Source organism: Parasteatoda tepidariorum, chromosome 2 (genome assembly GCF_982258835.1).
Source record: "Parasteatoda tepidariorum strain Cologne lab strain chromosome 2, Ptep-v5.0, whole genome shotgun sequence".
In the NCBI taxonomy this organism is placed as follows: Eukaryota; Metazoa; Arthropoda; class Arachnida; order Araneae; family Theridiidae; genus Parasteatoda; species Parasteatoda tepidariorum.
The window spans coordinates 99192412-99207532 of record NC_141756.1 but is presented as its reverse complement, the minus strand read 5'-3'; the positions used below and the strand labels follow the sequence as shown (position 1 = coordinate 99207532).

The following is a 15121-nucleotide window of genomic DNA, read 5'->3' as shown; positions in this document are numbered from 1 at the left end:
AGTAAAATTTTAAGTTTTTTGTCTTCTCAAAATTTATTAGTTTTTCTTAGTTTTCTTACCGCTTTGTCTTAAATAGTTAATGATGTATGGCCCAAAAAAGAACTCATTTTGAAATCATTTTTAAAAAAGTTTAGCCCTGTTTTAACTTTTGTACAGTGTGTAAACAAAAAAGTAGGCACCATGAATAACTTTTTATCAAATGATTGGATTTTCAAATAATAGGACTTAATCTAAATGAAAATGTTTTGAGAGCCTTATCTTAAGCATGCTAATTATTTAGTGCATGTGTTATTTTAAGCTAAGAAATCAACCTCAAAAATGTACTTTCTCTGAATAAATATACTTTTCCACAGATTTGTGATCTTCAAAATATGAGAGATAGCTGCAATCTGGAAAATATAGTCCCAATAACTTCTGAAACTTTGGGCCACTTAATGTTAAATTTTTCTTTCGTATGTTTTTCCATCTGAGAGAAGTCTCATTTTTAAATTTTATATCTCAAAAACTATTCAAATTTTTGTTTTTGCCATTCAATATTGAATTAGTTAAAAAATTTTGTACTTCACAATTTAAAATTTTTTCGACTGTTATTAAAATAAATAGTAAAAAATAGTTTTAAAACCTATAAAAACTTTTTAACTAGCTTCGTTATTTCCAGAGATATGGTTAAATATGCTTTTAACTGTTTTCTTCACCAAACTATTGGGAGCATATTTTCCAAATTGTGGCTATTCCCCATATTTTGAAGATAAAAATCAGAGTCCATCAATAAAAAGGCCTGATTATTCAAAGAAAGTTAGTTTTTGTGTTGATATCATAACTGAAAATATCGTCTGCATAAATTAATTACCGTATTTAAGGTTAAGCTGTTGAATCCTAGTATGTGAAAATATGATCATGAGATAAAAAGTTATTCAGTGTTTTCCTTTTTTTTTTTGTTGTTCATTGTTCAATAAATTTTTTTTAAAGGAATGTTTTTTCCCATATAATTAAAATTTTATGTATTTAGATTAATATCTAAGCAGATGATGGAAGTGTTATCAATTTTTCAGAAACTCTTGAAAATTTACATTGCTTATTTACTTAAATTAGTATTTCACAGTGTTTAAGTGCTTTTTTTAGGTTTGAATAAGTAAATTTATAGCTATATTAAATATGATTTTATTTATTTTTAGCCAGTATGTCAGTATGTGAGCTCATTGCTTCCTAACAGAGTGATTGATTTCATAAATTCCTCTTTTTGCTTAGTTCTGGAAGGAAATCCTCAAAATAGAGATTCAGTTGGCGAATTGATATTTCAATTAGTGAAAAAGAAATTTGTTAAAATTGATCAGTTCAGAGATGGGTAAGTTTTTACATTTTTTATGACCACAAAGAACTAAAACAATTTGTAGATTCACTTATTTATAATTTCTGCATGTTTTTGAAACTAACTTTAGACTTAAAGAGTTCTTAAATGATAAAGTTTACATTCTTTAGTATGAAATCTCATTGCAGTGCAGTGCTTAGCTTTCTTTTCAAAGGATACAATAAAATGAAAAAACCTAAAATTGTGGTCAATCTTTTTTTGTTGTTGAAAAACCCCATTGGGTCAAAAATAGTCTTTGCTTGTCACTTGAACTTGCAAATAATTGTACTGTGCTCAAAATAAAAAAGTGATTGTTCTGAATGACGCAGATTATCATGAATTAAAACTAAATCTTAATAATTTTGTGGATTAATGGTCAAAAAAGAATTATCAAGAACTCATAGCTGCCAACTCTACTGTATTTTCTGTTTCTCCTAGTCTACTGGTTTAATAATAATTCTCCTTGTTTTTTTGTATATTTTAGAAAATTCCCTAAAATTGAGTAAGTTTTCTAAAAAAGTATTCCTATTGAAATGAATTTTTGCACAGATTATTGTTTGCTTGAATATTCAAATAGGTATTACTAATACATAATGAAACGATCCTTTAAACTCAGTTTAAAACTTTTTTGTTCTAAAATGTTCAGTTTATGTAGAGCTTCCTTTTTAAATTGATTAAAAAGCCTTTTAACTATCTTTGGTGAATTAAATGCTTATTACTATTCAAAATTATGAGTAAACCAGTGTTTTCATCAGAGAAAAAAAAATGGGTGAGAATTTCTCACCCTTTCTCAAAAACAGGGTGAGATTTCAAAAAGTTAAGTGAGATTTCTAAAAAAACAAAAACTCTTGAAAAAAAAATCCTTTCTTTAATTATAATACATTGTTAACGTCTTCTATTTTTTTAAAGCATTGAATATTTTTGGTGCATCATCATAGAAGATTTTGCCTTTACAAGGTATTTGTCCATCTTACATAAGTGCATAAAAATTTTGAACGTCTTACATGAAGAAACTTTACCTACGGTAAACGCGTGGTTGCAGAGAAATGTATTCTGAAAGGGGTTCCATGGTTGTGTTCTGTTGTTCGAAGAGGTTCTGAACAATACTGGTAAATAGGGAAGCTAGATAATGGGGCAGATGTTGAAAATAATGAAAGATCCAGGAAGAAAAGATAAACGGATTTTATTCTAAATGGCGTAATTCGAAGTTTTTACCAAAATGCGAGAAATTCGTGAATTTTGAAATTGATTTATAGAATGCGCGAATTTCTCGCGGTAATCATTTTTTAATGAGAGAAAAGAAAAAAATATGCGAGATTCTCGCGTTCTCGCGCTGTAGTGAAAACACTGGTAAACATAATGCATTACATTTCAAGTTCATTTAATGTCAATCATAACTGGAAAACATTGCTGTTTTTCAATTTTGATGACTATAAAAATACCTAAAATTCCCTATGTATAAAATATTTAGTTCATAATACAAAAATTATCATGAAATTTATGTTATTTCGTAAAATCTAGTAGTTTTACTTTGAGAACTATTCAACTGATTTAATTCAAATTTTGCCATTTAAAGTTACATTTGTAGAAATGATGTAAAATTTTGTATCATACAATACAAAATTTTTGTTGACTATTATCAAATAAAACAAAAAATAATAAATAATTTTTAAGAATAATATTTTACATGATAATATCTTTGGGTAAACAAATTTTACAATTGCGGGCAAAAATTGTTTTGAATCACTATAAAGTTCTCAAGATATGACAAAATATGCTGAAAGTTAAATTAACACGGAGTCTAAACTTTTAATAGCTCTCTTGAACAAACTATCAGGACCAAATTTTCTAAATTGAGACTATTTCGAAAGTCAAAAATCTGAATCCATTGATAAAAGGTGTGTTTATTAGGAGGAAGTATATTTTTGTGGCTGATTTTGTGACTTAAAATATTGTTTGCACTAATTAATTTACAGATTTAAGGTTAATTCCTTAATTCTGTTAAGATTGAATCCTAGTAAGTGAAAATCTGATCATTGTATTAAAAGTTATTCAGGATGATTTTTATTTGTTCATTGTAATGTGTTTTTTGAAATTGAAAAGCTCTTTATAAAAAAAGTCATAAATAAATTCTACATTCAAAGGATGCTGAAAGAACATGTAAGTTAACCAGAACATGTAGCTAAGTTAAGTGTATATCATAATTTATATCTTAAAATTTTAGGAGCCTGCTGGTCTCTAAAAACATATTTTATTCAATTGTAATAGTCAAGTGCAAATTTAAATTGGACAACCACAAGTAAATTGTACAAACGAAATAATGATTTAGTAATACATATATTTATTAAAAAAGAACTTTATTGAGCATACCTTTTAAGTGATCAAGGTTTCAGAGAAAATTTCTCAAGAATAAAATATTTTCAGTTTAATATTTTATAACTTAAAAGCTTATTTAGGCTGTTGATTTAGGTTTGTATAATTTAAAATGTTCTCTTCAAATCCATTAGTGAGTTGGTGATAGCAGTGAGCTACAGTGGTAACGAGTAATCTACAGGAAGTTCATTTCTTAACCCAAAATATAAATACGCTTAGGTGTCAATGTTTTTATCTGATTCTAGTTAATAAATAATGCATATTATTGTTTTCCATTATTTTCTGCTTTAATTTCTTAACCCAAAATATAAGTATGCTTAAGTGTCAATGTTTTTATGTGATTATAGTTAATAAATAATGCATATTAATAAATAATAATAATGCATATTAATAATTAATTAATAATAATGCATGTTAATAAATAATAACTCTTATTTTTTATTTACTGTTGTAGAAGAAAAAAAACGAGCAAAAAGAGGAAAAGGAATTTTTCTCCCCTCGAATGGCTTGCGTTTTTCTTCGATTCTATAACCTTGAAGCATCCTGCAGATTTTTCTGCCTTTTATTTCATTATTTTCTCCTTTTTTTATCTCCTTCTTCTCTATCATTTTTGTTTGTTTTTGTATAAGATTTTGTTTGAAAAACCACTTTACTTTATTATATTACTAGGTGGCTCCAGCCTCTGCAAAATATCTCAGCTTTTCCTCTTGGAAAATTATTTTTTTCCCCTTGAAAAATAATTTTTCTTCCCAGGAGAAACTAAACTAACTAATGAAATCTTTTCAAACTAGAACAAAATTTACCCAAAATAAAATTGCTGTTTTTCAGAATAAAAACTTTTGTTTTTATTTAATTTTAAAATTTTACTATTTATTATCTAGAATAAATATCTATAATATCTGATGTGGTAGCTTTCAGCTATGTATTAAATATTTAAACAAATGTATAATGATTGTGTGCACAGAGTTTATGCTTTTAAGTTTATTGATAGGCTTCATGAACGGATATTGATAGGCTTCATGACCGTATGACTTATGTGCAAATTTCAATTATTAGGGGCAGCGTTTATAATCTTCAAAGTACAAGGACACCCTTAATTTAATTAATTTCTTCATATAAAAAGGAAAAATAATTACTTTTTTAGTCTATCTTACTTTTAAATTAGAGATTAGTGAAGTTGTAACCACTATAATTATTGTTACACATCTTAATCATATTTATATTATTGTATCTTATTTAAATATTGGTTGGTAATTATTGTTTTTTTAGGTTTTCAGGTGTTGTTGAAAAATGCAAAAATCTTGCTGTAGACACTCCTTTAGTATGGAATAATGTGGGTGAAATTGTCTATCCACTGGTAAAGAATGATCAGAAAAACCTTCATATTTTAAAAATTTTGCTAGAACCACACATATCCTCTGACACTCTTGAGAAAGTGGTATCTGGGGTATTCCATTGCATTGTTGCCAAAGAGGTAATATGACAATAAAACTTACAAACGTATTTTAACCTGTTGTGTTATTTGCGTAATTTTTTTTTTATGTTTTAGAAGTGTTTAATAGGTGTTCTACCTACAGGTTATGTGTTAAAATGGCTACTTAAGCTCAGCTTTTGTTTTCTTCAGAAATCGCTAAATTCAGTTTCAGAATTGTTTGTTTCTCTTGCTATGGTGCAAATTTCAAGATGTTTTTTAAAATTCTAAATTCTCTTGTTAATTTATTTGTATACTTTTAAAGTTAAATGTTTGACAAAAAAATGAAATTTTTCATAACCCGTCTAAATAATCTAAAAAAAATAATAATAAAATTAAAACTAAGAATTTTTTCAAACACCAGTTAAGTATTTTCTGTACTAATTCAATATTTTCTGAGCCTTTAACATTAATTGCACTTTCTACATAGTGATGATTATTATTGTTTTTTTTTTTTTTTTTTTTTTAACAATTTGTTTTGTAAGAGCAAGGATATGCCTGATCAGAAATGTACAACAAATAATTCAGGGTGCATAGCGTTTTTAAAAAGTGCTTAAAAGTGCTTATTTTCGATTTTCGTTTTTCAAAAGCCCTTAGAGGTGCTTTTTTCATTGGGTGTTTTTAAAAAGTCCTTAATTTTTCCTTTTTCAAAATGAGATTTTTCCTTTACTATGTTGATTTTTGCTTAGAATTATGCAAAAAGACACAGTTCACATTGTTCTATTCAACGTTTTCACAATTCATTCAACCCCAATCTATTTCGGCACATTTTCTGTCCGTAGCATATAAGAACGCCATTCGTTTCACATGATTCAAAATTTCATGATTTTTGACAATTGTCAAAAACAATGCCAAAAGTTTTTTTTTGACATGACTGTTAAAACAAGATAAAACCGTCAATTTTCAAAAACTTTCCAACCCTGCCTAGTTATGATATTTTTGCTAAGTGCTTAAAAATATTTTTTGAGTGCTTGAAAATTGCTTAAAAGGTGCTTATTTTTTGTTGAATAATTTGGCTATGCACCCTGTAATTTTATTATGAAATTGTTTGAAAATAAGTACAGTGAAACTTCGGTTACGCGGACACTCTTGGGATGGAAAAAATTTTCCATTTACGGGAAGGGTACCCTAATAACGAAATTCAACACCTTAAATTGTTTTTAGAATATTTTCAATGATATAGAAATAATTAGATAATCTACAATAGTTGTCTACAAAGATGTTTATTTAAACATGAAAAATATTTTTTTCTGTACAAAATGAATGTTTGCAAACATTTGATATAAATACATATCTAGATGTAGCTGCAAATAAGCAGTAATACAGTTATTTTAAATTTAATACAGTAGTTTTAAAAACTACATTTTTCAAGTTGGTTGAAAAGGAGAAAATAATTGTGTTATTGTTTCCCTTAAAATGAGAAATGCGGAACTCATTCCTTTTAAAATGTGGGAAGGAGTTTTTACGTAATGATGGAAGTTAATTATGAAAGAGATTCCTTTTGAATCCATCTGAAAAATATACTTTAAAAATTTTTTTTTTTCTTTTTAATTTTGTGTATTCAAGTTTATATCAGAAGTAGTCAGAATTATTATTTTCAATGAAATGGTATTAAAGTTTGCTTGTAGCGCAGTAAAGAAGCAATTAAAACTTGTATTGTCATTAATGTCATACATAGGTCTGTTTAGAAGAAATTTGGGTTAGTTAACGAACCCTTCACAAAATATCTTTTGATAAAAACGGACCTTTCACAAAATAATTTATTTTCTAATCGGACCCTTCACAAATTTGTTTATCTTCATTATTATTTTGTTAATCGAATAAACCCTTCTCCCCGGGGAGGGGGGGGGGAGACGGTTCAAGACAAACTAAGTTTCCCTAAGTTTAAATTCCAAATGTAATATTCTAAGAAAATATTTCTACTTTTACAAACATCGTGTGCGCATTTTTATTAATATTAAATCATAATTTTTTTTGTAAATAAATAATTGATCAATTTATATTTATTAATAAAATTAATTAATAGAATATTATGTAAATAAAAATTAATTTCTGGCAATTTTTTAAATGAAATATTATAAATTTAAGAATTGTTTAAATTTACTTAATGCGTAACACATTGAAAGTGATATACTACTAAGTTGTGTTATTTAAAATATATCAATTGAAATGATTAAAAATGTGAGTGATTTTGTTTCTATTATTCGTCTGAAATGAATATTCTGCGTTGAGCAGTATAGGCTAAATACCAAATATTTGTATGTTGCATCTCTAATTTAGTAGCAGTAATTATTGAGCAGAATCTTGTATCTATTTACAATTTAAAAACTTCTTGAAAAGGTTTTCAGCAATTTTTGCAATAACAGGACACTATTTGCAGAAATTCACAAAAGCAGGTCCCTGGTTGGAAGAATGTGACTTAACGCTTATTTTATATTCACAAATTATGAATAGTTTTTTCGCAATTTTACAAAAGCAGGACCTTTCGCAAAATGTCTGGACATATTTTATATTCACAAATTATGAATAGTTTTTTTTTGCAATTTTACAAAAACAGGACCTTTCACAAAGTGTCTGAACTGCATACTTTTAGCTGAGATTTGAACACTTTCGCTAGTTGGGAAGTGGTCAAAAGTTTGATTGAAGATAAATTCTTGTTACTTTTTGGTTACTGGATAGTCACGTGAATTCCACTATTTATGTTCATCTATTTTATTCTAACACAAAACTATTTAGTTTTGGAGACCAAGAAAAAATTAAATTTTTGTGATTATTATTTAATTGTTTGTGTTAAGAATGTTGAAATTAGATATTAAAAACAATTAAATTCTTTTTTTCTCTTTTCTTTTTAGGGAAGTCATAAAGCTAAACTTTTATGGGATGAACTTAAACAAGAATTGGATGAAGTTACCAGTAATCGTTTGAATATAGATGGCATTTTAATGTAGATGTGATATATGTGCAACCACACAAGCCAGATTTTTTTTTTTTTTTTTTTTAATTTCAGAAATGGTATAAATATATAAATTTTTACAAAGCTGATCCAGAAAGTAAACACTCTTTTGGTATTAAAAAAGATTGGCTATTTGTTTTCTATTGTATTTTATAACATAAAATCTGTGCACTTAAAAACGAATTTTAGACACACTCACCTTGCAAATTAAAGGACGTTTCATATCTTAGCACGAATTTCAACCTATCCACTTTGTGGAGTTTGGCCACCTGCAAAATGAAACCAGTTCTGCATGTTTACCTTGATCTTTTTGTAACTTGCAAAGTGTTGGCTAATAAAGAAAGTTTCTTGAAATTAGGAAACAAATGGAATAAGAAAACAAATGAGCTTAGTAGGCCTTGGCCCTCCATGGGCTGTAGTGTAACTGAGGTTAGTTTTATTCAAACAAAATAGCTATGCTAATTTATTTTGTAGTTAAAAGGTGCAATGATGGAACACCTCTGCACAAAAGGTACTTGCTTTCTGGATCAGTTTGGTATATCAAGGTATTTAGGGATATTTAAAGTTTATAAAGCTAACTTTAATCAATTTGTGAAAAATTTTCTATATTGAATTCTCAATATAAAGAGAAGATATCTATATTCTTACTAAAATTACTATTAATTTATATTTTGCTCTTAATGTGCATTTGTAACAAAAATAATAGCTCAATTATGTTGCGATGGAAAAAATGGCTTTTATTATACATTATTGAAAATGAAAATATTTTTACTGATTATTTTTTTCACCTACCTACGAGTGTGTGATACTGAGTGTGCAAAATGACTTAAGTTCTTATGTTTTTTTTATAATTAAATAAGTAATATGTGAAAAACTGAATAAAATACTTAAATATTATCTTGTTGCCTTTTTTGGTATGTGTCACTATGTAATTTGAATTATTTTAGGAAAAATTGTTTAGATAGGAAAAATTGGTTTAGATAGGAAAAATTGTCACTCTTTTTACTCACAATCCTGGTTTTCATGACATTATGGAACATAAGTACCAACCTGACATCCACACAGCGATGGCAAAATAACAATCAAAATGATTTTTAATTGTATGATTTTGTCAATACAGGTAAATACAGGCCTCCAAATCTGTATTTGATTTAAATTAAACTTTGAATTCTTGTAGAAAAAAAAAAGACTATTAATATCAATTAATAATATCAAAGCATGATAGTACCATTTTCTATTTATTTTATAATTTTTATCTGTTTGTAATACATTTTTTTCCATTCTATAAACTTATAATTTTGTATTTTTTGCCTTCTACTTAACTAATAAACTTATGAAATACGGGAAGATGTTAGTAGAAAAAAAATTTCTAAAGCATATATTCACATATATTATCACTTTATATATATATTTTTTTAAAAATTTCGATCTTGTCAATATTTTTTATCTTTTGCATCAGTTGTGTTCTAAATGCAAACAATTATTTTTCATTGATTTAAAAAAGTAGATTTACTTATTACACAATCCATTTTTAAAATGTTTATGTTAATGCTGATATGTTAAAATAAGTATACTATAAGTTTAAAGTTTTCCACTTTCCCCAGAAATGTCCCGGTACAATATGTCCCAATCGTCTTGTAAAAATACCTATATATTGCATGGGAATAAATAATGAAAATAATATAAATGCTTCGAATTATTTATTCTTACCAGAAGTTATGGAAACTCGAATTTGCCGTTATAAAATAATCCAAACAAAAACTAAAATTGTGTCTTATAATATTTTTATCATTAATGGGATATATTGTCTCACTGGTAAGTCTGATTGATATATATTGTCCCAATGTTAAGTACGATTGGAACAACATATCCCGCAAAACAAGATGTGTCAAAATTTCTAAATCTAATACTAAATAGGTACAATTATTACTTAATAAGAAAAAACATAACTATTTTACACAAAATATGGCAGAAATATAGTTATACTTACCTCAAAATTCAGAAAAAAAGTAAATTAAAACAAGATTGACAGGCATGCTAGTGAACTGCATCTGAGACACGCCTGAGCTGATATCCCAGCTCTCCAAATTTCTACACAACAAAAAAACTTTCGGCCTCAACAAATTAAAAATTTACCCAGCTGTACGTGCACCCAAATTGTCTAATTTTGGCTGCCAGGATCAAGTTCACTACCCCCTGCTCTCCATCAAGTGCATTTCTTAAGAACATGTTTGTAAACAAATCTTGCTAAAATATTAAGATTAAATTCTTTCATATTTTTAGGTAAAAATTTAGAGCATTGTTTTTTGCTATATGAGTTGCTCGGTCTGCTTGCAGTTTCACGGACAAAATGTGGTAAATAGAGAAATATATAATAAGCCATACATAATTACACACCAAGGTTTGAAATTGAATCATCAATTCTTTCATAATATATTGCTAATAAATTTTACAAAAGAGGAAGAAAAAAAAGCAGGTGCAACGCTGACTGCATTAAAACTCTTATAAAATACTAGATACAAGTACTTAAATCTTCAATAACTTGTAACAACTTTAAAATTTTATTTATAATTAAGAAGTAACATTTATTTTGAATGACTTAATTTTGTGTGAAAGTAATTGCAACATATTGTGTAATTTGAAAAACAAAGGGAAAAAATGCAGGATTCAAACCATTTTAATTTTATTCACATAAAAGTAATACAAACAAATTTAATTCTCTTTCTTCCTCTCTTAATTTTGTAAAAACATCAAGAAAAAAATTTTTTTTTTAACCACAACTAACTATCAACAGATGTCACAATTTTAAGAAATTTTTGTATCTTTCCTACAAATAAGAAACACTTATTTCAAGCAAATTTTGTTGTCTGATAGATATTTCCCTGCTTTATTTGCAGGATACAACTTCTGTCACTCGTGTTATAATATTAATATAAGCCATTCTACTAAAAGCAACGCTTTTTTTCTACAATGGAAAGCTCGTATGGGTTATTTACGAAACAAAGCGCATGTGTCCACATGACTTCAAAAATGCAACGCAAATTAATGCTTGTTTTCTTTTTTTGCATTTTTATCTCTCTGATTGAACCATTGCTTGACATGCTCTGGAAGATATTTTCTTCCTTCAAAACTTATCGGTTTCTTGTTTACTTTAGAATAATTTAAACTTGTGGAATAATCGCTTGCTTTAAACTTCTGTGACTTTCCTGAAGTGGTCTGAATTTCGCAAATATCGCCAGACGAGAGATCTTTGGACTTTTGTGGAAGGATTTCATCATCCTTGGTAGAAGAATTGATACAATTATTGCCTTCCTGTTCGCCATTAATATCAATTGCGTTTTTAGTTGGCGATGATTTGTTTTCTAACTTTGTGTCTCCATGGAATTCGCCATTTTCTAGTGACGCATTATTTGTTCCTTCTCTTTTAAGTACATTATTATACTTATTTCTAATTTCGTTTTCCCTAAGATCCAGCCACTTTTCTTTCTCTTCCAGTTGTTTTTCTTTTTTCCTCAAATTTTGGCTTTTCATGGTCATCCAGTATTCTTTTTCGTGCAGTTTCTTAGCCTTGGTGTACAAGTTGTATTCCCAATTAATGATATCCATTTTTTTATCATCCAAACTTCGGAAACTCTCGTCCAACTGCTGTTTCTTGAAACGCAGAAAACTCTGCAAAATAGCCATTTTTTGTTGCTCCTGTTTCATAGTATAAATTTTATCACGCAACATCAGGATCTTTTCCTTCAGGTTTGCGTCATTGCAGCCCTCTGAGCTGATTATTTCATGAACACCACTTCTTGGATCTTTTGCTCTCAAATCTGAAATAAATATATATGTATATATATACGATCCCTGGCCAAATTATTAGACGCACTATAAGATTCTATGTAAAATCTTAATTATCAGATGATACTATACAGCTGTATTGTTTTTACGCAGCTGAAACCGGTTTGCACTTGTTTACGTTCGTGTATTAATTGGTTAATACACGAACGTACATTATACATTGTAATGAAATACGTTAAAAATAAATACAAATAGGAGGTATATGAAAAATCTCCTGAATAAAAATCCATTACATGTATATTTAAATATAAAAGTATTGTATATAAACTCGTGCAAAACATGTCATTATTAAAAAACTACAGTGAGTTTATTAATTTGGTCTAATTATTATAATATAATACCTGATATAATAAATATTCTATATTTATATAATATACCGTCGAATTTATCCAATCGTCGAATTTATATTATATATCGTCTAATTTAATCAATTGATACACGAACGTAAACAAGTGCAAACAATAATGCTGTATAGTCACCTGATAATTAAGATTTTACATATTATATATATATATATATATATATATATATATATATATATATATATATATATATATATATATATATATATATATATATATATATATATATATATATATATATATATATATACAGTAAGCGTTTGAAGTGACACACAGTGAAGGGCGGCCCACCCTGCTTACCCCTTTGATCCCAATAAATGCGCTTTTTCACTACGCTACATTTCAGTAACAAGGTGGTACAAACTTGCAAGGAGAAATAGTTAGTAAGATTTTCAGAAACAGCGGTATCAGAGAGGGGAAAAGTGTGAAGTGTGGGTAACGTTAAAACACTTAATTTATAACCGTCGTTGAACAGCCGACCCAATTTTTGGGTTTACGACTTCTAATATTCATCTCCGTAGCCTTGTAATTTTGAACCCAAGCCAATCCAGAAAACAAGGGAACTCCCGGATCGAGTATTGGGAGAAATTTGCCTTCGCGGAGGACTTTTGATATAGATAACCCGCATTTGCGTTACATGGAGAGGAAGACCACGAGAACCTTCCACGGTTAGCCTGACGACAAGGGGAGTCTAACCCATGATCCGTCTACCACTGAAGATATTTCACGTCAGAACTGTGTAAAACACTTATTGTATTTAGAAAGAGTATTACGGCCGGGATAGCCTGGTCGGCAGGGCGCTGGGGCCTATGTCCGAGGGTTCGAACCACGCCGGCCGGAGACTCCCCGCGTAGTAAATAGTGACTGATGCACGTTAAATCTGTCGAGTCGCAAAGTCCTCCATGTTCCCATAACAAATCGATACCTCTAGGGCTACTGGATTGGAGATCTATCGTTCTCTGATCCAATTCAAAAATTACGATCTGTGGATGAATGAATGGATCCGCCCTATAAACGGGTGTGATGTGTGTGGCTGAAGACGAATTCTTGGTGGTAAATGGCGCCACTGAAAAACAAGAAACGCACCTTCTGCCTTAAATTTGCTCGATTTCACCAAGCAGGCTTGATAGTGTGGCAAGTGACATTAGAAACAACAACAACAGAAAAAGTATTAAACGTTACCATTTAATTGCTGAGAGTCAGCTTTATCGTTCGGTTGTCGGGAGTTCTCTTCTGCATTTCCTTTATCAGTTGGAGGATGAATAGTTCCTGGATCTCCAGCTGGCGAGAATCCAATACTTTTGTCCATATTCTAGCAAGAAAAAAGCAACTTTACCCATCACGATACTTTTCCTTTACCCGGGAGCAAGCGAAAAATTCCCAAATAATGCAGAATTCCGCCTAATTTCTTGCAATCATAAGAGGAACGTTAGTTAGGGGCCACATTCTTTTATCTTTAAATTCATTCAAAACAAAGCACGTTTTCCTTTCTTTCTTCCATCTTAATTTTTGTTTTAAAAAAACGATGAAAATTTGGGATTTTAATCCATAACAATTCGTTAATATTTGTTGATAGTTGAACTTCTTTTGTGTACTTTTAATAAATATTTGTTTATAGTTGAACGTTTTCGACTTTTATTCCGTCGACTGTTTTGTCATTCGCTTCGCTTGGCGACATTGCGAACGGAAAAATACCAGTATCCCATATAATTTCAGTAAAGAGTTTAGATATAAACTTAGTTGCAGGTTTAAAAAAGAAGAAATTGATAGAAACAATGCTATGAATGCTTTTGTATCTGCATGTAATAATTTTGAAATGTATTTTACAATTTCTCTAAATTAAAAATATAAACAAAGGTAGAAAGTCAGTCATTGTTCGCTCATCTGACGTTATAGCTATGAATTGTGCACTGTGAAATTCTCTTTTCTTAAGTTCCAGATTTGAAAAGTTATTTAATTGGCGGGTGGGGGGGGGGCTTTAGATTAAATTTTTTTTTCTCGTATATTTTTTATTTATTCAAATATAAAAGTATTTATATATCTTTCCATTAAGAAAGTAAATTTTAAATAAAAATAAATAATAATAAATTACATTTTACTTTATTTTGTTAAATTAGAACTAAAAAAATTATCGTATTTTATTAATGTATATTTGAAATTGAATTTCTTTTTAAAAATGATTGTTTTTCTTAATTTTTTTAAATTTATTTTCAAAGATTTTTTTTTAAGGGAGCCCTTAATTATTGGGGGCCCGAGGCCATGGCCAAGTCTGGCCTAATGGGTAATCCGGCCCTGGGGAGGGGGGGGGGGAGAAAAGCCAGTTTCCTGAGCAAAGAGATCGATAGATTAATATTTTTTGCGACAGCTTAAAGTTTTGAAATAAATCATGTTTATAAATTATATTTTGCTATGTAGTACTGTTTTATTATCAAGTTAAGCTTGATTCCTTTAAGAATTTTTCATGATTATTAAAAAGAAGTAAAAAATATATTAAAACTTTTGCAATTTACCTCACATCAGAAGCCGACAGTTTGAACAAAAACATGTAAAACTGTGAATGGGCATTCTTTTGAGCGAATATCAAGCCCTGTGTTAATAATATTTCTCTATGTAAATAATAATAATTTCTAAAACTAAACAGATGGCGCTCTGCGCAGCAATGTGAAATCATATCATTAATTGTAATCTGTTTCCTCCATGCCACTGTATCATCACCATCATCCGTGTTTGTTATTAAATATATTTTATGTTAAACGCGTTTTGTAATG

At 28.7% G+C, this 15121-nt stretch overlaps 2 protein-coding genes across 7 annotated transcripts in view; one reads left to right on the top strand and one right to left on the bottom strand.

Moving 5' to 3' along the window:
* Positions 1 to 9042, top strand: part of LOC107440335 (eukaryotic translation initiation factor 4 gamma 1) — a 30515-nt gene extending 21473 nt beyond the window's left edge. For both annotated transcript variants that reach the window (XM_071177893.2, XM_071177889.2), the window contains exons 11-13: positions 1176 to 1345; positions 4991 to 5195; positions 8045 to 9042. In XM_071177893.2, coding sequence (XP_071033994.2) covers positions 1176 to 1345; positions 4991 to 5195; positions 8045 to 8140 — 471 coding nt within the window. In that variant the 3' untranslated portion in view covers positions 8141 to 9042. The remainder of the gene's footprint in view (positions 1 to 1175; positions 1346 to 4990; positions 5196 to 8044) is intronic.
* A 1774-nt stretch (positions 9043 to 10816) lies between these two features.
* LOC107440334 (uncharacterized) overlaps positions 10817 to 15121 on the bottom strand; it is a 56107-nt gene continuing 51802 nt past the window's right edge. For all 5 annotated transcript variants that reach the window (XM_071177887.2, XM_071177886.2, XM_071177884.2 and 2 more), the window contains 2 exons: positions 13536 to 13665; positions 10817 to 11963 (listed from right to left, as the gene is read on the bottom strand). In XM_071177887.2, the coding sequence (XP_071033988.2) occupies positions 11188 to 11963; positions 13536 to 13665 (906 nt within the window). In that variant the 3' untranslated portion in view covers positions 10817 to 11187. The remainder of the gene's footprint in view (positions 11964 to 13535; positions 13666 to 15121) is intronic.